The 20,944-nt window shown below is 42.8% G+C and overlaps 3 protein-coding genes across 3 annotated transcripts in view; all 3 read left to right on the top strand.

Moving 5' to 3' along the window:
• The window catches only part of LOC138948525 (uncharacterized), an 82,238-nt gene that overhangs the window by 10,860 nt on the left and 50,434 nt on the right, over positions 1-20,944 (top strand). The window lies entirely within an intron of this gene.
• Positions 1-20,944, top strand: part of LOC138948526 (uncharacterized) — a 76,612-nt gene that overhangs the window by 52,392 nt on the left and 3,276 nt on the right. The window lies entirely within an intron of this gene.
• Positions 18,185-20,669, top strand: LOC138948535 (uncharacterized). The gene is made up of 2 exons (XM_070320090.1): positions 18,185-18,412; positions 18,715-20,669. Exons 1-2 carry the CDS (start codon positions 18,196-18,198, stop codon positions 20,652-20,654), a joined length of 2,157 nt encoding a protein of 718 aa, XP_070176191.1. The 5' UTR covers positions 18,185-18,195; the 3' UTR covers positions 20,655-20,669.

Here is a 20,944-nt window from a genome sequence, read left to right as displayed (position 1 = left end):
GCCTTGTAAATGCTGTGGACCGTGAAGGAATTACTCCTCTACACACAGCATGTAAACAGGGTGACAAAGAAATCGCTGAGCTTCTGATCCTGCACAATGCACATGTTGATGCGAAGACTTCTGTCGGCTTCACGCCTCTGCATCATACTTGTTTCCAAGGAAACACGGACATCGCACAGCTTCTATTGAAGTCCGGGGCTGACATCAATACGACATCAGGTGGAGGTGACACTCCACTCAACCTGGCATGCGCACAGGGCAACACAGACACTGTGAGACGACTCGTTGCCAACAGAGCAGACGTCAACGTGACAAACACTGACAACGACACGCCTCCACACGGCGCATGTGATAGGAGTAACGCAGACATCGTGCGACTCCTCCTCAACCAAGGGGCTGATGTCAGCGTTCAGAACAAAGATGGCCACACTGCTCTACACGTTGCATGCCGGTGTGGTTATACAGACTTCGTAAGTTTGCTACTTGGATACAAGGACACTGTCAGCAAGAGTGATGACGAAGGTAAAAGCCCTTCCACCGTGATGTGTGAACCACAGGCAAAGGTTGACATCAACATAAAGGACAACGAGGGTAGGACTGCTCTACACTGGGCGTGTGATGCTGGTCACACAGAGACTGTACGTCTACTTCTGCAACAGGACGACATCGATGTCAACGCAGCATGTGATGGCTGTTGGTCCCCGTTACTACTGGTCTGCATGTTGGGTAAAACAGACATCGTTCAGCTTCTTCTGCTACACAACGCTGATGTCAACATGTCTGTTGCACTTGGTCTGACACCCCTGCACTTTGCCTGTATGCGTGGTCATCTTGACGTCGTTCATCTCCTCCTGCAGCACCCCAATAAACATGCCAGAACTGGGCCATTGCTGGCGTTTTGATGGCAATGCCAGTTGCCAGAACTACTGCCATCAAAGGCCCACTTATGGCCCAATGCTGGCATATTACCCGTATGCACATTGGCAAATTGATGGGCCATCACTGGCAAGCCAGCACTTTGCCAGCAAAAACCCATCATTTATTTACTGGCTTTTTGATGGCTTGCCATCAAAAACCCAGCATTTTGCCAGCATTTCGCCAGCATTTTGCCAGCATTTTGCAGGTTTTTAGTTCCATATAAAAAAAACTTTTTTCCATATATTTTTCCGTTAATGGCCCTTTACCTGCTGAAATTACCGGGCCAGTTGTGGCCCGGCAAAATGCCATATTTCTGTCTTTACCATTGCCAGCAAAATGCCAATAAGTTGCAGGAAATATACCAATACCACTGATTCGGATAGAATGACGGCTCTATTCATGTACTCGATCTGCACAGTCTTGTTAGCCCATAGATGGTTGTTAGAAGTCTATAAATATGCTTTGTTTTGTCATTTTTTACTGTGAATGTAATAACAATAACAAAACACAGCACATCAATGGACTTTTCAACCCATGCTGGCGGCAAGACGTGCGCAAATAAAGCAAAGGGCAATGCTGTCAAGCTGTACATTAGCAATATGCATATGCGTAATTATCAAATTCATCAGTAAAATGCAATTGAAATGCTAATCACATTTGTCGTGTAACTTATCTGGCAAGTAAAGGCAGTGGTTTTGACAGAATATCGTCATCAACGCAGTTATAGCGGGCACAACAACAATACAGTAATATATATTAAAAACAAAACAAATGTAAAGCTTCCAAACAGCAACGACTCATTACCGAAACATTACAGAAACGTACGCTTTGTTTTCAGTTGCTCACTGTTTTATTTTATTTGTACAGCGTTCTAAATTTCACACTCGAGACATGATGACCAAAGGCAGGAATGTTTCTTGTTCACTTCCCAGTAAACCTCCGTAGGATTATCTTGATTCTGGCATTTCTCTGTTCGCATCCGCAACGTTGAGATAACGCTTCTTTTCTTTGTCCTGACGTCGTAGCCTACGGTAAGCCATTGAAACTCTCAAGTCCTCCTGCCGTTCACCTCTTGAAACATGAAAGCAAACGAGTTTTGTTGGTTTTAATTCATTATTCCATATCACACACACACACACACACACACACACACACACACACACACACACACACACACACACACACACACACACACAACCAAACAACCAAACAAACGCAAGCATACACGCAGGCATGCAAGCAAACAGCACACGCACGCACGCACGCGCGCGCGCTCACACACACACACGCGCACACACACACGCGCACACACACACACACACACACACACACACACACACACACACACACACACATACACACACAGAGGCATTCTCACAGAGAGGACGACTTCTTGTAATATATCATATTTTCTGAACTGACTAATTATAAAATGCCAAGCAGAAGTAAGGGGTCAACAGGAATATGTATTTTGATCTAACCTGCGAAGCTTACGTTGTCTCGGACAGCTCTCTTGCGTTTCTCTCAGGAACTGAGACCCAGGCGAGCTGCATCTTATCCAGTTGGGCAGTCAGACACTTGCACAAATCTTTGTCCTGGAGTGAATAGACACATACTCAATGTCAACATTCACAAGATGCAATTTGTTTGGTTACAAGTAAGCTTATGGTAATGCCTATGGTGCTTTTCTTTTGACACTGAGAGACAAAACAAACTCAATCACACAAAGAAAGGAAAAAGGCACACACACACACACACACACACACACACACACACACACACAACCGCGCGCGCGGGCGCACACACACACACACACACACAACCGCGCGCGCGGGCGCACACACACAGACACACACACAGACACACACACACACACACACACACACACACACACACACACGCGCGCGCGCGCGCAGATTCTTTCTTACAGAGAGGACGACTTCTTAAAGTCTATTATATTTTGCGAACTGACTCAAACGTCCAGCAGAAGAAAGTTGAAAAAAAGACCGACAACGGAGGAAAAGAACAAGAAGATACTAGATCTAACGCCGTTGCGACGACCTGCTCACACAACTGTTTGTGAAACTCACCACGCTTGCTTCTAGCCGGAGGAGATCGGACGCGTACTGAAATCGAAGAAGGTGCTTTGGAAATTCCTTGAAGTTGAATGCAAAACAAATAACCGGACATCTGCAGAACCACCGCGGGCCGGATTTAGTTGACAATGCGTCATCATCACGAGTGACGTCAAGATATTTCGACATTTGTTTGTACATTACGTCACTCCAAGAGAGAAAGTCATACCGCTGTGCTGTCGCAGATCTTCTTGCCAGCAATAATCCAGCATTGGCCCACTGCTGGCGTGCCAGCAAAAACCCACCTATAATTGCCAGCAAATCGCCACCTATGGCCCAATGCTGGCAAACAAGCACTGGGCCATCAATGGCGTGCCAACAGTGGGCCAATTAAGGCATTTTACTGGCCGACAATATTACTGGAATGCCAGAGATGGGCCAGTGATGGCAAGCCATAACTGGGCCTTTGTTGGCAAACCATAATTGGCCCAGTGTTGGGTTTTTTATGGCCAGCTTTACCAAACTTGCCAGCAAAAAGCCAGCAATGGCCCAGTTCTGGCATGTTTATTGGGACTACGGTGCAGACGTGAACACTTCTGACGCACTTGGTAGAACACCCCTTTTCTGTGCCTGTGTGCATTACCACAAAAAGATCGTTCATCTCCTGCTGCAGCACGGTGCGAACGTGAACATTTCGGACAGGGACGGCGATACACTCCTGTTGGAGGCCTGTACACACGGCCACCACTATGTCGTTCAATACGTTTTGCAGCACAACGCCGATATGAACAAGGAAGCACGTGTGTTGTATAATGCACTGAAGAGAGCCCAACAACACGGTGACAGAGAAATCGAGCAGCTGCTACTGCAGTTCATGTCTCCCAGTCATCCTGACAGTGTTCCCCGGCAGCCGTCACTACAACTATCAGCACAGTGAGGAGGGATCTCAACAGGAAACTTGTGACCAGAATAAACCCAGGACTGTTTGAAAAGACGCTACATTCACGACAGCCTGCTTTATGTTTTTTGACACATAGTGCGTGCAGACAGGCTGATCACCCTGCGCGCGCACGTGTGTGTGTGTAATAATAATAATAATAATAATAATGGTGATTTCTATAGCGCTTTCGAACACGTGTGTGGGTGTGTGGGTGTGGGTATGGGTGTTTGGGTGTGGGTGTTTGTGTGTGTGTGTGTGGGGGGCTGCTTCACCCAAAACTACAGGCTATTGATGCTGTGCAAATAGCATTAGCTGTATCGTGTGTATATTTCATGAAGTTCCATACGCATTATTGGAAGTGATGGGGGGGGGGGGGGGGGGGGGGGGGGGGCGATTACTCTTTTTACTTTCGGCTTTCTTTTTACATTTAGTCAAGTTTTGACTAAATGTTTTAACATAGACCGGGGAATAGAGAGGAGGGTCGTGGTGTATGTGTGTCTGTCTGTCTGTCTGTCTGTCTGTCTGTGTGTGTGTGTGTGTGTGTAGAGCGATTCAGACTAAACTACTGGGCCGATCTTTATGAAATTTGACATGAGAGTTCCTGGGTATGATATCCCCGGACGTTTTTTTCATTTTTTCGATAAATACCTTTGATGACGTCATATCGGGCCTTTCGTAAAAGTTGAGGCGGCACTGTCACACCCTCATTTTTCAATCAAATTGATTGAAATTTTGGCAAAGCAATCTTCGACGAAGCCCGGGGTTTGGTATTGCATTTCAGCTTGGTGGCTTAAAAACTAATGAGTGAGTTTGGTCATTAAAAATCGGAAACTTGTAATTAAAATTACTTTTTTATTAAACGATCCAAAAATAATTTCATCTTATTCTTTGTCATTTTCTGATTCCAAAAACATACATATGTTATATTTGGATTAAAAACAAGCTCTGAAAATTAAAAATATAAAAATTATTATCAAAATTAAATTTCCGAAATCGTTTTAAAAACTATTTCATCTTATTCCTTGTCGGTTCCTGATTCCAAAAACATATAGATATGATATGTTTGGATTAAAAACACGCTCAGAAAGTTAAAACGAAGAGAGGTACAGTAAAGCGTGCTATGAAGCACAGCGCAATCGCTACCGCACCAAACAGGCTCGCCACTTTCACTGCCTTTTGCACTAGCGGCGGACTACGTTCAGTTTCATTCTGTGAGTTCCACAGCTTGACTAAATGTAGTAATTTCGCCTTACGCGACTTGTTTTGTTTGTTGCCCCTGTTTCACGATGTGTATTGGCTGGGTGCACACATTTCTTTTCCCGCCTTTCATCGACACATCGGGACTGGTACAGGTTTTTGCAATATATCACATTTTCATTGTTTTTATATTTTGTTTTTGTGTTTTCAACTTTGCCTCTGATAAAAAGGACCAATGTCAAGGTCAAAAGAAGAGTCACAACTGCACACTCTGGAGCGTGTTCAAATAAGGGACGATATTTACCTATGAACAAGTGATGAGAATTGCTGGGGTTACTCCCCTTGTTGTCTACGTTTTTCATTCAGTTTTATCTAGTTTTGTTTGTTTCGGGTTAGTTGCAGGCTGTTTTTGCATTTATTCTACAAGCTCTTATCATTCATACACTTAAAATATCGATGCATTGTTTATTGAATTCTGTGTTTGATCAAGGTAACTATTTTGTTTTATTTACTTTTCAAATATCAGCATCTTGTACTATCTATCCACGTTGTAGTGTGTATATTATTTTTATTTTATTTTTTTAATATTTTTTTATACACGTTTTTAATTCTTTTTGGTACACGACATCAACATTAGACAGCAACATCAAATAACATCAACCATACAAAAAAATGCATAGTTTTATAGTTTAGTAGTGTTGTATGTATAATTTAGGCTGACGTTTAATGTGTACATTTTCAGACGCGATGTTGTTATCTTGTTGCACGTGTTCACATTGTGAATGACTCGAGGCTTTGCACAGAGTCATTGGACTTTCAAAGTTCTAGTTGATCATTCGGTTATTAATCTTACAGTTAATTTCTTGACAGAGAAGATGGCCTGTTTCTTTCCTGTATTCACAAGGGTATTGTTCTTAAAGTGAACATGTTATATGAATTTGTATTCTCGGATAAATCTCAGCACAAAAATACAAACAATGCGGTTCCGTTAGTAGATTGATAAAAAGGTTGTGATGTTTGTGGATGTGGCTATGGAGGTTGAGATTAATAAAAAGGTTGTGATGTTTGTGTATGTGGCGAAGGAGGTTGAGATTGATAAAAAGGTTGTGATGTTTGTGGATGTGGCTATGGAGGTTGTCATCGTGTGTCATTGGGATATGTCTTTCATGGTTAACTGGTTGAAACAGAAGATGGTACGTTACGCCTGTTCCTTCTCGGTATTGACCAAGATTTGATTCCAAGTGCGAACATGTTAAGATTATTTGTATATTACAATTAATCCCTGAATAAACAGATCAACAAATACTGCGATGTTATTTCGTTAGTAGATTGACAAAAAGGTTGTGATGTCTGTGGTGATGGTTCTTGTCATGGTGTGTGTGTGTGTGTGTGTGTGTGTGTGTGTGTGTGTGTGTGTGTGTGTGTGTGTGTGTGTGTATGTGTCATCCATTGCGGTGTTGGTATTCATTGGACATATATCGTAGTTTAGGAAACAGTACACAGATCTATAAATATTTTTAAAAAAAACAAAAAAACACGTGATAGAACTGCTCATTATTCATTATTCTTTATAGATACGTATACTTCATCATACAGGGCTGGTACAACAGCTATGGAACCCTCTACATGTCTTTCTTTCTTCTTTTTTTTTCTTTATCTGGTGTTTAACGTCGTTTTCAACCACGAAGGTTATATCGCGACGGGGAAAGGGGGGAGATGGGATAGAGCCACTTGTCAATTGTTTCTTGTTCACAAAAGCACTAATCAAAAATTTGCTCCAGGGGCTTGCAACGTAGTACAATGTATTACCTTACTGGGAGAATGCAAGTTTCCAGTACAAAGGACTTCACATTTCTTACATAGGCCTACTGCTTGACTAAAATCTTTACAAAAATTGACTATATTCTATTAGTCCGGTCATCCTACGCGATAAAGTAGCTTGACCTCATACAAATTCTAAGAGTTTCAATTTTTTTTACAGTGTGTAGTACTATGTTACATCTTTACTTTGTGAAGTTTCGAGGACAGTGGCTTTTCAAACAAAAGAGTAACACAAGAAAACGTGTTATGCAATCTTCAGCTCAAGTTATACACATTTTGCTGAGTGGTATTTTTTCTGTAAGTGTCACGCTTTCATTTTTTTAAACAGGAATAGTTGTAATTTATATCAAAAGTCCCTTACCTTACACGATAAATATCAAATGTTCCCTCTGTCCGTCCGTGCGTTCGTCAGTCCGTCCGGATCGGAATGTTCGTATCAACAACAAAAAATTCACGGCAGAGTCACTGACCAGCATCGCCGATTAACGCAATGAGGACATTGTCACACAAAGTTTTTTCACAAACACAGTGTAGTTCACAAACAGCCCTGAATGTATTCCTGGTGTCGAATAAAACTGGTAATGCTAAACCACTTATCCTCCAGTCACTGAAGAAAATGGTGTTCTCTCAAATGAGCACAAAACATGTCAAGTTGAAATGCATGGTAATTACACTATTTTTCATCTTGAGTAAATCTGATTTAAATCCTTTGCGAACTCTTGCCTCTGGTTATCGATTACCTGAGCAGAGTATCGTTAAGTCTCTTGCTACTGATTTTTGTTTCATGAAATCAAACTACTGAATTGTCCGTGGCTTTTTTTCTGGCAATGCTCATTTAAACAGGTTAAAACAGGTGAAGCGCGCATTTACTGTCCATCTCTCTCACTATCCTCTTCTTCGTTGTCCTCATCACCAAGTGGGTCCATGGGAGTGGTTGAGTTTGAGCAGCAAAGGCCATGACACTGCCCACAGCTAGAGGTGCACTCCAAACCATGTTTTCTGCAGTTGCATCTTCGGCTGTCACAGTCGGTTTTACAATTGCATTTGATGACATGCAGCAATCTGTGAGGTGCAGGTGGAAGATCTGTTGTCTGTGGGACGTAGTGGTCCTTCTGTAGTTTCCATCCCCATTCCTGTGGGTCAAGGTCTTCTCTCCCCATCCACTGCTGCACCTGCAGGTACACCCGCAAACTGTGGTAGTGGGTACTATCAGCAGTGGGTGGAAGGGTATGCACTTGAACAAAGGAAGTTCCAGTTGCCACTTTAGAACAAAACAGGCGGTATCTGAGGTCGTTCAGCTTTTCTCCTGCCTTTCCGTTGTACATGCTGACCATAACTTCTTCTCCAGCTTTGAAAACAGCTTTTCTTGTAGATGACTGGTGAAACACATCTCCTTTCTGACAGAACTCGGCGTCTTTTAAAACCCTCTTCATGACAGCAGACTTCCCAATTCCGAAAGGGCGTGAAGTTGTGTCACAGCCTGTCACAGCATGAACAAATAGTAAACGCTCACAGGCATTCCCGAGGGCGTACTTTGCCTGGAGGATGTTCCATACCCTCGCTTTCTTTGACGTACTTCTCTGTTCTGGCTGGAAGAAGATGTCAAAGGCTGAACTGTCAGCATGGTGGATCAGGAGGACAAGCAGATCTGTGTCGTCTCCAACGACGACAGTCACTGTTTCCTGTGCACATGTCACAGCTGTGGTTGCAATGAGGACATCTGCATCAGCCTTGGCATGCAATGTTCTGATGGAATGTGCCTCCAGAGCGTCGCTGAGAAAGTGAATGAACCGTTGCTTGTTCTTGGGGTTGACAAGAAACAGGTCTTTCCGAACATGGAGTGGCATGTCCACACAAAAACGTATTTCGGCGCACATTTTTCCCGCTGATCTTTGCAAGTGCATGGTATCCTTTGTAGAGGGTCCTGAATCGTAGCCATCAAAAACAACAATGGGTTTGGAGAATTTGGACAGGTATCGGACGTATGTGTCAATGATTGCTCCATACGTCGACCCCCGTACCCAAGGTATTCTCTGAAGCAGGGCACCTCCATCGATGACGACCTGGACTCTGTCATGCGAGCATCCGGTATTGCCGTCTTTCATGAGTTTCCAGATTTCGTCCGCTAGTGTAGATTTGTTGGCTAGTCGCAGCAACTCGGGTGACTCAAACAGGGCAGAAGGGTGTGCAGCAAGCTCATATTGAAAAATCTCACATTTACCCTCAAACATGTTACCAGCAGCTGTGACCAGTCGTTGGAAAAGAAGCTGCGGATCAACCTGGTCATGACCTTGAAGAGGAGAACGTGAAGTTTGAGCATTCAGCGGCACTGCCTGGGCTTTTCGTTTGAAGCTGAAGTTGCTGACATCCTGGCCTTCCATTGCCCTAAGTATTTGAATACCAACTTGCTTTGCTTTGTGCGCATTGGCGGATTCAGGAGCAAGCGAGCCAGACGCAATGTTTTTGAGGCCAGTCTCATGTGTGAAAGGATCCCTGGCGCCCAGGAAAGACAGCATTTTGACAAGATCGCGTTCATCCTTCTCTTTCCTGGCTGATGACATATCTTTGTGCTGCTCACTCGTGCTGTACTCGGTTTCAGAGTAGTCCTGCATGGCGCTGTTGTACTCAGCACAAGCTGGCATTGAAAGAAGCCAAGTTGCACGCTGCAGTTCACTAATACCCCGTCCTCTGGTTAGTCCACCTGATGTCTTGACGGTGCGCATTAGTAGCTGTTCAATGGCCAAGTCTGTGGACAGTCCTCCCCAGAAACGATGGGAACGTCGAATGACATGGTGTCCATCAAGGAAGCATCTGTGTACATCAGGATGATCACTCTCTAGCTGAAGCATTTGCTGGATATAGATGTACAAGGACTTGGTGTACAAATTGTGTCCCGCTGCAGCTAGAAAAGGGAGCATTTCTTGGGCTGTTTGGAGATGTAGCATCCAGTCTCCTGTCCGTTCTGCTTTAAGGAAGCGTTTCAGAATATCGACCATTTCCATGTATTGGAGCCAGAGGTCGCAGGTAGGCTTACCGTGCATCGAAGTTTTGTTGATCTCTAGGCTGTTGTGTATGGCTTGAACAGTTTCATCACTTTTCAAGTCAGCAGTTGTGATGTCTCTGTTCATTAGCAGATCGTACAAATGAAGAGCTCGTGTAACCATTTCATCAGTTCTTTCTTGAGATGTTTCGCCAAGTAGACTTGTCACCGGGAGTTGTCCTACACTTTGCTCTTCTACTTGCTCAACAGCTTCTTGCACTTCCTTTGGGAGCTCTTGGAGATCTGTTGATTCTAGTTGCAGGGTAGAAGACGCGATGTGTTCTTGACGCTTGCAGTCTGCCTCATGTGTAGTGTTGTTATCCTGAGATGCTGCCGACGGTGTGAACCTTTCATCATCTGCATCTTCAATTCCGGGTAGATGGACACCAAACGTCTGAGCAACCAGCATGGCATTGAGAGCTGCATCAACCAAAAAATGTCCCCGAACAGCCCTGGCAACAGCCTTTCCCTGCAGCATGCGCAGCACAGCTTTTGGAGCGTAAGTAACTTCAAGGACGTCCTGCAGGCCACTTCCAGACATCAGATGACCAATGCATCCCAGAAAACTCATCTCAGTGTGAAATGCCCCTAGCCTGAGAACAACTGAATGGAGATCACTGTCCTTGGGCTCACTGGAAGTTATAATCAGCGATTTCCACCAAAGGGGCTGATCAAATGTTACCACAGGCGTCACTCCATGGCGCAGCGCTTCTTTCGTGAGGAAGGTCAAGGTAGAAAAGATGCATGACATGTCTGCAGTAGAGCGCAAGCGACGTGCATTTGTGTCGTCGTCGTGTTCACGTTTCCTTTTCAAACGCAGATCACGCTGAATGGCATGTGGGTTTGTAAATTCACCTCTGCATTTGCCATGAATGTTTTGTCCTTCTTTCACTTCTATGTCAACGCCGCGTTTTTCACTGGCTCTTTTAATACCTTCAAGGCCTTTTTTGGTCAAAGTGTTCACGTCCTGGGTGAGAAGGCCATGGCAAAACGGGCAGTGGTCCGAGTCCATGTCAGCATAGTCTTGTCAGTACTGCATGAAGAGAAAAAAGGAATTTTGGTCATCATCGCCTACCATACTTTGTTGAGTAAAATCTTCATTACAGCTGTAGCTGCCCCCCACAAAATCCCGATCTTGTCATTTCGACACGTTTGGTACTTACGTGCATTTTGCTATACTTAGGAACATCATGTGCACGTTAGACGAATCAAATTAATAAATAAACAATAAAATCAAAACAAAAACAACAAAAAGAAGTGCATGCTCAATGAGTAAAAAAACTTTTAAAATTTCAAGAAAACACGTTTAATTGACAGCTAAGACAACAAACAGTAAAACTGAAAGAATGCACGTCACTTACCTCTTTCAAAATAGCGTAGTTCCAATGAATAAACCACATCAGGTCAGACTGACCCTGTAACTTTGTACTGCAATTGCAGTCAACGCGTGCAAAACGTGGCACTCTCTGGTTCCAGACGAGTCGGCGGTGTCAGATTTACACCGATAACAGATGCGCTCGCGCTGCGGGCAAGGTCAAGTTGTACGGCAGCAGGGATGAAGCAAAAGTCAGAATTCTTTGATTTTATTTTTGTTTATTTAATTTTTACGGAATTTCTGGTGGGACTCATTCATTCGAAAATGCATGGCATATGTAAAATTGTATTTTCTTCTAGATTCTGTAAAAATATGGACTCTTAGAATTATTCAGAGGTGTAATTTACATTGACTACTCTATATACAAGAAACACTTAACAAGGGTAAAAGGAGAAACAGAATCCGTTAGTCGCCTCTTACGACATGCTGGGGAGCATCGGGTAAATTCTTCCCCCTAACCCGCGGGGGAGTGTCACTTGCATTCTTCATCATACAGGGCTGGTACAACAGCTATGGATCCCTCCACATGTCACATGCATTCTTCATCATACAGGGCTGGAACAACAGCTATAGAACCCTCAACATGTCACATGCATTCTTCATCATACAGGGCTGGAACAACAGCTATGGAACCCTGCACATGTTACATGCATTCTTCATTATACAGGGCTGGTACAACAGCTCTCCTTTCCTGCACATGTCACATGCATTCTTCATCATACAGGGCTGGTACAACAGCTATGGAACCCTGCACATGTCACATGCATTCTTCATCATCATACAGGGCTGGTACAACAGCTCTGGAACCCTGCACATGTCACATGCATTCTTCATCATCATACAGGGCTGGTACAACAGCTCTGGAAACCAGTAAATGTGACATTATAAGCACGTCCACGACAATGCTTAATCTTTATTTTTGTACATAAAAATGAAAATAATTCTATACAGCATGGATTTTAGATATTCATTAAGTGTTCATTATTCTTTTCACAGTTCTTATAACACACTGCCACATAGCCAATGAGAACACACCAGCAGATAATGTATGACCAGCTACCAGCTAGCCTTAGTATATGGGTGCGTCTCAGAAACTGATCCTTTTGTGTGTGCCATAATCAAATTAGCCCACAATTGAAACATACTGAATTTTAAATCATGATATTGGTATTTTTGAGAAGTAAAATGAATAAAGAAATAGTACAAACAAAATTGAGTATTTTGCATGATTATTATGAAGATTGTTTTGCGAAAGAAATGATTGGATGCGTGAAAAATGGAGGTCTGATCTGTGACATGAACCATCAACTAGTTTTGCACCTCACTACAAGAATCGTTTAGAATGTCCAAGGACTGCTATTCTTGTTATGTGTGTTTGGTTTAAGTGTACTTGACAGTTGAAATGTTATTTTGTCCACAGAATTGTTTTTTTAAACGAAATTAATCGCTTGAAAGTTTGCCATCACTGTCGTAACATAGGTTTCCACACGCGTGCAACAGCAACAAGTCCTAAATTTGAACTTTAGAATTTGCATATTCATTTTCAACACGATCTTGACATGAAAGGGCATAGAACATCGCTAAGCTAAATGTTATTTAAGTATTATTTTCTCAAAATTGCATCTGCAAACTAAGTTGAAAGTTGCGCAATATGACATGCTTCTTCAAAATTCAGTTACGATGGTGAACGGTTTTGCAAATAATGTTCAGAGTTTTGAAGAAAGATTAGAACTATTTTGCGCGTAGTGACTTAGAGGTGCGGGTGACTACGCATGCGCAGTTACAGAGAGAAATAGTTCAGCTTCCAGCAGCGAAGACAGATTTCGAGAATGTTTCCAAAGTCTGTGATTTTGTTACGACAGTGATCAACACCCAAGGTTCTTGAGAAAAGGTGAGTTTTTGCTGCTATGATATTCTATGAAGTGAAAAATTAGGCTAAACATTTGTTAATAATAGTTTTTCTTTCGATTTCACCTAGTCAAAACTTGACTAAATGTTTTAACATAGAGGGGGAATCGAAACGAGGGTCGTGGTGTATGTGTGTGTGTGTGTGTGTCTGTCTGTGCGTGTGTGTGTGTAGAGCGATTCAGACTAAACTACTTGACCGATCTTTATGAAATTTGACATGAGAGTTCCTGGGTATGATATCCCCGGACGTTTTTTTCTTTTTTTCGACAAATACTTTTGATGACGTCATATCCGGCTTTTTGTAAAAGTTGAGGCGGCACTGTCACACCCTCATTTTTCAATTAAATTTATTGAAATTTTTGTAAAACAATCTTCGACGAAGGCCGGACTTCGGTATTGCATTTCAGCTTGGTGGCTTAAAAATTAATTAATGACTTTGGCCATTAAAAATCTGAAAATTGTAATAATTTTTTTTTTTATATAAAACGATCCACATTTACGTTCATCTTATTTTACATCATTTCCTGATTCCAAAAACATATAAATATGTTATATTTAGATTAAAAACAAGCTCTGAAAATTAAAAATATAAAAAATTATGATCAAAATTAAATTTCCGAAATCCATTTAAAGGAACGGTAAGTGTCAATGTTTTCTTTAATTGTAAAAGTTGTATGTTCAATGGAATGGTAAGTCTGAACAAAATAATTACTTTATTTTGTTTTTAGCCAGTGAATGTGGATGCATCAAAATCTTGATAGACATTAAACAAATTCATGTTAGTGAAACTAGTACACATATTGCATCAATCTTTGGTTGAAATCGCTGGTACTTGCATGTTTCAGGTGCAAGAGATTCGACCTGATGAACTGGTGGTAACGTTCCTTCGAAGGAAACCGGAGGGGAACTACTATTGCTTTCCAGGGATCGATGATATTTCCTTAGTCCCTACATCTGATGCAACCATGATTCGTGACCCCACCTTCAATGCCAGGGGGCATTATTTCTTTTAAAATAAATTAATTAACTGCAAGTGGCAACTGTTCTATATGTAACCAATGCCTTTGGTTTATTGTCTTAACAATTGAATGAACCACTTTTGAACATTTGCATTCTTCATGTCAAACCTTATAATACATGTCTGCTTGTTCGTTTCCGAGTTACGTCGGTGATGAACTTTTCATTAATGTTTCTCTTTTTTGGGGCAAAGTTTTCTTGATTTTGTCCAGCTTTTTTTCTTTCTGTTCCTGTTTTAGTGTTTGGCATTTTACCTAAGAAGAATCTGGTTGCAAAATCAGCTTCATTTAGTAAAGTTTGTGGGAAAAAGCATAACCGTTTCTTTGTTACAAAAGTGATGTTTCCATGTTACATCGGTGACCATTTTGCATTCTTTTGGGATAACTTTCTAACATTTTGTCTTAGAGCAACAAATCTTTGTATATATGCTATTGTGAAGGTTAAATGTCAATAAGACTGAATGAATGCCATGTATCAACATGTTCTGATCAGGATATCATTAATTAATTTTCATTTTTGTATTGAAATTTTGACGAATGCATGGAACATTGAAAAAAACATTATTTTGTTGTTTGCATGTAGTCATTTCATATTGAACTCTATAATGGCTTGTGATTCAACAATAATAACTGAATAAAAGTCGTTTTCAGCCTTATAAATGCAGTTTTTTTGTCTTTTATTTTTTCCATGTTACACGGGTGATTTTGCACACATGGTCCAAATAATGCTCAACATATGGCAATGTTATATTTTTTCTTGTTTAAACTGAAAAGGTACACCCTGAGAAGTGTGTAAATAGTATTATCAAAGTTTTCTGGGAAGATTTTACTTTTGATGATAATGTCACAAACAGAGGACGAGATTCTGAGACGCACCCATATACCAAAGGAAAGTGTAGGAAAATCAATGTTCAATACCAAAGCCGACACATTATTCAATCGGGAATTTCCAATGGCACACATTCTACTCATCATTAAATCAGCGTAAAATTTAGTTAGTTTGACACTTTTTCTAAGTTTTTAAGAAGTAGAAACAATACAAATAATAATAATTACGAAGTAAGGAAATCTTGGAATTAAAAAAAATCAAACACTGTCAGTGCAATTACCCAATAACCACCACAGGCACATTTCCTCCCTCCCACCCCAACATTGGCAAGGCCAAGGCCAAGGGGAATCCCCCGATAGTAAAGCTCGCAGCCTTTGTTCGAGTAGAAAATAGTGCTTGGGTTTTTCTCACGCAAATTAAAAAACAATCCGAAATGTTTCTTTTCATTTGACTAAAAATGTGCGGCTATGACATTGGAAATAAATGAGGTTCGATCTTTAGGCAACAACACTAGTGTTTGTTCCTTAGAATCTTCACCCAGTATTCATACGCCAGGCTTACAGAAACACACGACGCCATGTTTGTGTACGGTGTCGTTTCCTGATCCCTGCATCACAGTGATAGGTCGCCCATCTTCACCCATCAACATCATTGTCTCTTCTGTCAAGATGTCTGTGTTTGCACCATGAAAGCGGTAAGTTTGACTTTCAGGCAACGCCAATCTTCATCGTCTTTCCCTGCGCGCAGTGAGAAGTAAAACTGTACTATGGAAGTGCTGTAGAATATGCAATGGCTGAGCAATTTATTTCTAAACATTTTTCATTTGATATTTCTAAGAACCGTGTCTGTCAACACATTTCTAATAACTTCACTCGGGTGTGTATCGCTGCAGGAAACATTTCTACAATTCGCAAGGTGTTACATAGTGCCACAGTCCGATCGATAGGGAGGAACCTACGTCATACCCACCCATATTTTCAGGATGACACATTGTCATGCAGTCTGTTGTTTATTTATATATACAATCTGGAACTCCATCTGCTCACTTTCTCACAACCTTGTTTTACCTTTAGACACACCAAATGATTCAGTCTTGCCAATTAGTGTGAAATGAAAATGAAAATGCAGCAGGGAAGAATTAAAAAGTATGCGTTGGAAAACGGCCTAGGCTTTTCATTGTCAGAACTATTTTTAGAAACTTGTCAACGTGTGTGACAATATTGTCAGCAAGAGACTGACCTACTTTTTCCTTAGCCTTTTATAATGCAGAAAATGTAATAATTGAGCAAACCTCTAGTGACTGCAGCAGAGCCTGATTTTATGTCTGTGTCCTTTTACATGTTTATTATTTTTCTTTACGTTGTTCACCCATTCTTTACTCAGTGACTTGCATACATCAGAATCGTTCATGATACCCGAGTTCAATGGCTTTTAGTGATGAGCAAATAATCATTTCCTTGAAAATGAACCCTCTTGCATTAAAACAAATCGTAGTGGACTGGGTGGCCGAGTGGTAACGCACTTGCGCTCGGAAGCGAGAGGTTGCGAGTTCGACCCTGGGTCAGGGCGTTAGCAATTTTCTCCCCCCTTTCCTAACCTAGGTGGTGGGTTCAAGTGCTAGTCTTTCGGATGAGACGATAAGCCGAGGTCCATTCCGATTCGTGTACACTACATTGGGGTATGCACGTTACAGATCCCACGATTGACAAAGGGGTCTTTCCTGGCAAAATTGTTTTGGCGTAGATAAAAATGTCCACCAAAATACCCGTGTGACGTGAAAGGTGGATGCAGCGCCTAAAGGCAATTGACTGGCCGATGTGAATGCGTGATATATTGTGTAAAAAATTCCATCTCACACGGCATTAATGGGTAACATGCGCCTCGAGTCGCTTTGTGTGGTGAGATACGTGCGCGATATAAATCCTCGTAAATAAAAATAAATAAATAAATAATGCCACAATACAGAACTCAGTAAAAGCATTAAAGATAAAACACATAACTACACAATCGAACATGATTAACCAGTGTGTGCACCTCAAACATATATCACCTTGTCAGCTTGATTTTTGTATTATCATTGTTTTCTTGGATTTCCTGGGAAACAGGTTTTCTTTTCTCTCGAGATTCTGTTCACAACACTGACAAGAGACTATCTCTATTATACGAAATAATTTTCAAATTAAAACCCATCACTTCTATTCAATAGAGGACTATCCAAAAAGTCATGTTTAATGTTACAGTAAACCTCGCTTGTCTGTCACCGACACTGGTGACAAAATGAAAACTCCCGGAGAGGAGGAGCCCTCTTCTCACGACACCATTCCACACACTGTGCCACACCCTCCCTCTTCTCACGACACCATTCCACACACTGTGCCACACCCTCCCGATGGTATTGCCAGCCCTCACGACACCATTCCACACACTGTGCCACACCCTCCCGATGATATCGCCAGCCCTACCAACAGTGCTGAGGACTTTACACAGCCTCCAGTCGACCTCTCTCAGGCTTCTGACCACAACACTCCACGAGGCACAGTGCAACACCATGACTATCATCACTCTACCGTGCCAAAACAACTGGCTCAGCCCATGGACGTGGAAGCGTCGTTCCCTCAGGACATGATGGAAGCCAGTGTTGCAGGAGCGGTGGCACCAGGCTACACAACCAACTCCAGTAAGTATTGCAACACTCTACCGTTCACTCTGAGCTACTAGGCGCCTTATGATGCCTCTCAATATATCCGTTTAGAAGACATAAATGTTTCATCAACCTGCATTGCTTACATTCCGAAAAAACACCACGCAGTCGCTGATGCTTATGTCGCTGTTCTTGTTAGTGGTGATGGTCGTGTTGTAGATGGGTTGGTTATTGGTGAGAAAAAAGCCAAGCATGTTTGCTGAAAACATCTACATATCATCGTCTTCCTTTTGTTCTTTGGAAACTGTCATTTTTTGCTCATCCGTAATGTGAATTTAGCATGGTCATCATTATCCAAGTAGAAACAAACTCAAACGCACAACAACATAATGCATTGGCATTCGCTAATTTCTTTCAGACGAAGCACCGGTACACATGTACAAGCAGTCCAAGTGTCAGACCAACATTGCTGAGACCATCAACAGCTCGAACACCTTCAAGATCGACCAAGTCCACAACCAGGTCCACAACCAGGTCCACAATCACAACAGGGTTCACATCGAGCAGCATGTGCACCAACCCCACATAACCTACAACATATCTCACGCTTATATATCTGGAGATCAAGAGATTCCCTTCCAAGCTGTCACAGGTACCGTGGGGTACGATAGAACTTATTTTGTCTACAGATGGTTTTATAGTTGAGCATTGTGCAACGTTCATAAGATTGTCATGGTTGTTTACATGTTGAAGTGAGGAGAAAAAGAGGTAAAACATATTCGACCCACTCAAACCACCCACCCAGACTTGCAGTACAAATCCGCAGGAATATACAATTTTAAAACGACTGAAGTCAGATTATTCTACCTGTTTTCTCTTTCTATCATCACCCATTTTACTGATGTGTTTTCTAATTGCACTATCAATACAGCTGGCTTTCATTGTGTTTTTAAGGTGCAACGGAACATGGAGCACTGTCCAGTGAAGACAACGAGGCAGTTGACAACATGGTCACCACAGACAGCTTCAGAAGGGCGCTGGACATCCTGACAACAGGGGAACGTCTGCTGTTACTGTCAGCACACCCAGGTCTTACCAGACAGTCTTTTCTCTCCGCTCTACGCCGTCAGTACCGTAAGAAGGGCTACACAGTGTATGATCTCAGCTGTGTCAGTGACTGGGATAAGAAGGGGCCTGTAGAGAGGGGGAGTCTTGTGATCTTTGACTGTGCCTTTGGGGATGTCCGCCTTGACAGGGAACAGTACCACAGGTTCTATAAGCACAGTTTGTACAGCATCAATAGTCTGACCACCAAGCTTGTCTTTGTTGTCTATCCCCCCGTGCTGCTTGAGCTTCAGCAGTATGATCGTGCCTCTGTCCGTCCTCTGCTGAACAGCGTGGAGCTTGTAGAACTAGGTCAAGATCCTCTTCTTTCAGTTGAGCCCTACGCAGACCTCTTGGTGCGCGTGCTCCGTGACCCCAATCATGGACTGATACTGGCAGCCCTTTTTGCTCTGACCATGCAAGGTCAAGGCTTCTTCTCGGACAACACGGGTCAAGCACAACCGCCATTGGAACGTCTTGGTTTCAGCGACTACTCGGACGTTCAGCTAGAGGAGTATGCCAGTCTCCTGAAAGGGTTCATTCTGACACACAGAGGAAGAGGGTTCATCACTAGAGAAGTCTATGATGCTGTGGGACTGGTCTTTGCTGAAACTTACCTGAAGTCAGTACTAGTACAAGTGTGTGACACCATGCATCTCGTGCAGTTTGTGCGAACAGAACACCCAGTTGAGAAAGACCCTCTGATAATGCGAAGAATGTACGAGGAAATGATTAGAGGACGTCTGCCTGAGATGATTCAGCACCCCTGTCTTCACAGCGAACAGTTTCTGTGTGGATTTGAGGCGTTCTGCAGAGAGAACAACTGCCTGCAAGCTGTCATTGGTGCACTGGATCCTGACCACAACTTGCCTCTGCTTTACTGGTCAGTGTGGGGACCGTCTGACCGTCTGACTGAATGGTGCATCAGGATGGTCAAAGCACAGAACACGGACAGCAACACCATGTCTGACCACGTCCATTCTGCAGCCTTCGGGACTGCCCTGCTGAAAGCTCTCCAGATCAGCAATAGTTCACACATGTTTCGTCAGGTCCTGAGTGAAATGGCTGACAAACCTTACACACGGACCGCCCTGATATGGCCCTTCATGGTCGGCTGGGCGTTAAGCAAACAAACAAACAAACAAACTTACACACGGAACATGCGCCTCCCACTGCCATGCACAGGTCAACAACACACAGCTGAATTACGCGCAGTCTGTGACAAGATTTCATTGGGCCTCAGGACTAGTCACTTCAGGTACCTTGGTGTCCTGATTCCAAAACACCTCATCACTGCAAAAATGAAAGATGAAATCATTCACATCTCTTTCCCACGTCGACATGTCTACCTGACATATCGACTCCTGACTGACCAACAGGTGGACGAACAAGACAGAGAGGGGAACACCTTGCTCCACCTGGCGGCAGAAGCAGGACACCTGGAGGCGATCAAAATGGCGGTCAGTAGTGGAGCCTCACTGACGGTGAAAAACGAGGCAGGGAAGACACCGCCACAGCTGGCAAAACAACGACTTGACCAACACAACTACGACACACAATGCCAAGAGAAATGGACACGTTCCATGTTTGCTGCATGTAAAGTAGCTGACGTCACAACTGTCAAAGGATGTTTTTGTTACCATACCAAGTCGGTAGTTTTTTTAATTTTATATTTGTTTTTGTCCTTACACCTGTTGTACTCTCACACCGCCCCGTCCCAACCACCTCTGATTTTACAGTCACTTCGACGGTGTTCAGTAGTGGGTCTACTAACGACATTGACTTTTTAAGTCGCGGAGCCAGACTGAGTGAGCGTCCCCTCCAGAAAGCAGACCGCCACCACGTCCCTCCCGGCGTCGACCCCCCCAGAACGTCACACGTTGAAGACTGACAGCAGAACTACTATTCAGGGAAGGATCGAACAGGAACACTGAGACCAAGGTCACCATGAGAGCTCCGGGCATGAAGGGCCACAAGAGCAAGGACAATTTTATATTTTTGATGATTAATGAGATGAGGATGATTATGATGATGATGCTTTGGATTTCCAATTTGGTTTGAGACTACGTGACAGGGCAGC

Source organism: Littorina saxatilis, linkage group LG15, assembly GCF_037325665.1.
Source record: "Littorina saxatilis isolate snail1 linkage group LG15, US_GU_Lsax_2.0, whole genome shotgun sequence".
NCBI lineage: Eukaryota > Metazoa > Mollusca > Gastropoda > Littorinimorpha > Littorinidae > Littorina > Littorina saxatilis.
Note: the sequence above shows the minus strand (reverse complement) of the source record. Positions and strands in the feature narration are given on the sequence as shown.

Excerpts from the sequence above, each read along its gene's own strand:
- LOC138948535 (XM_070320090.1), top strand. The coding sequence starts at position 18,196 with ATGTACAAGCAGTCCAAGTGTCAGACCAACATTGCTGAGACCATCAAC. Across the intron at positions 18,413-18,714 it reads TCCCTTCCAAGCTGTCACAG|GTGCAACGGAACATGGAGCA; the intron begins GTACCGTGGGGT and ends TGTGTTTTTAAG.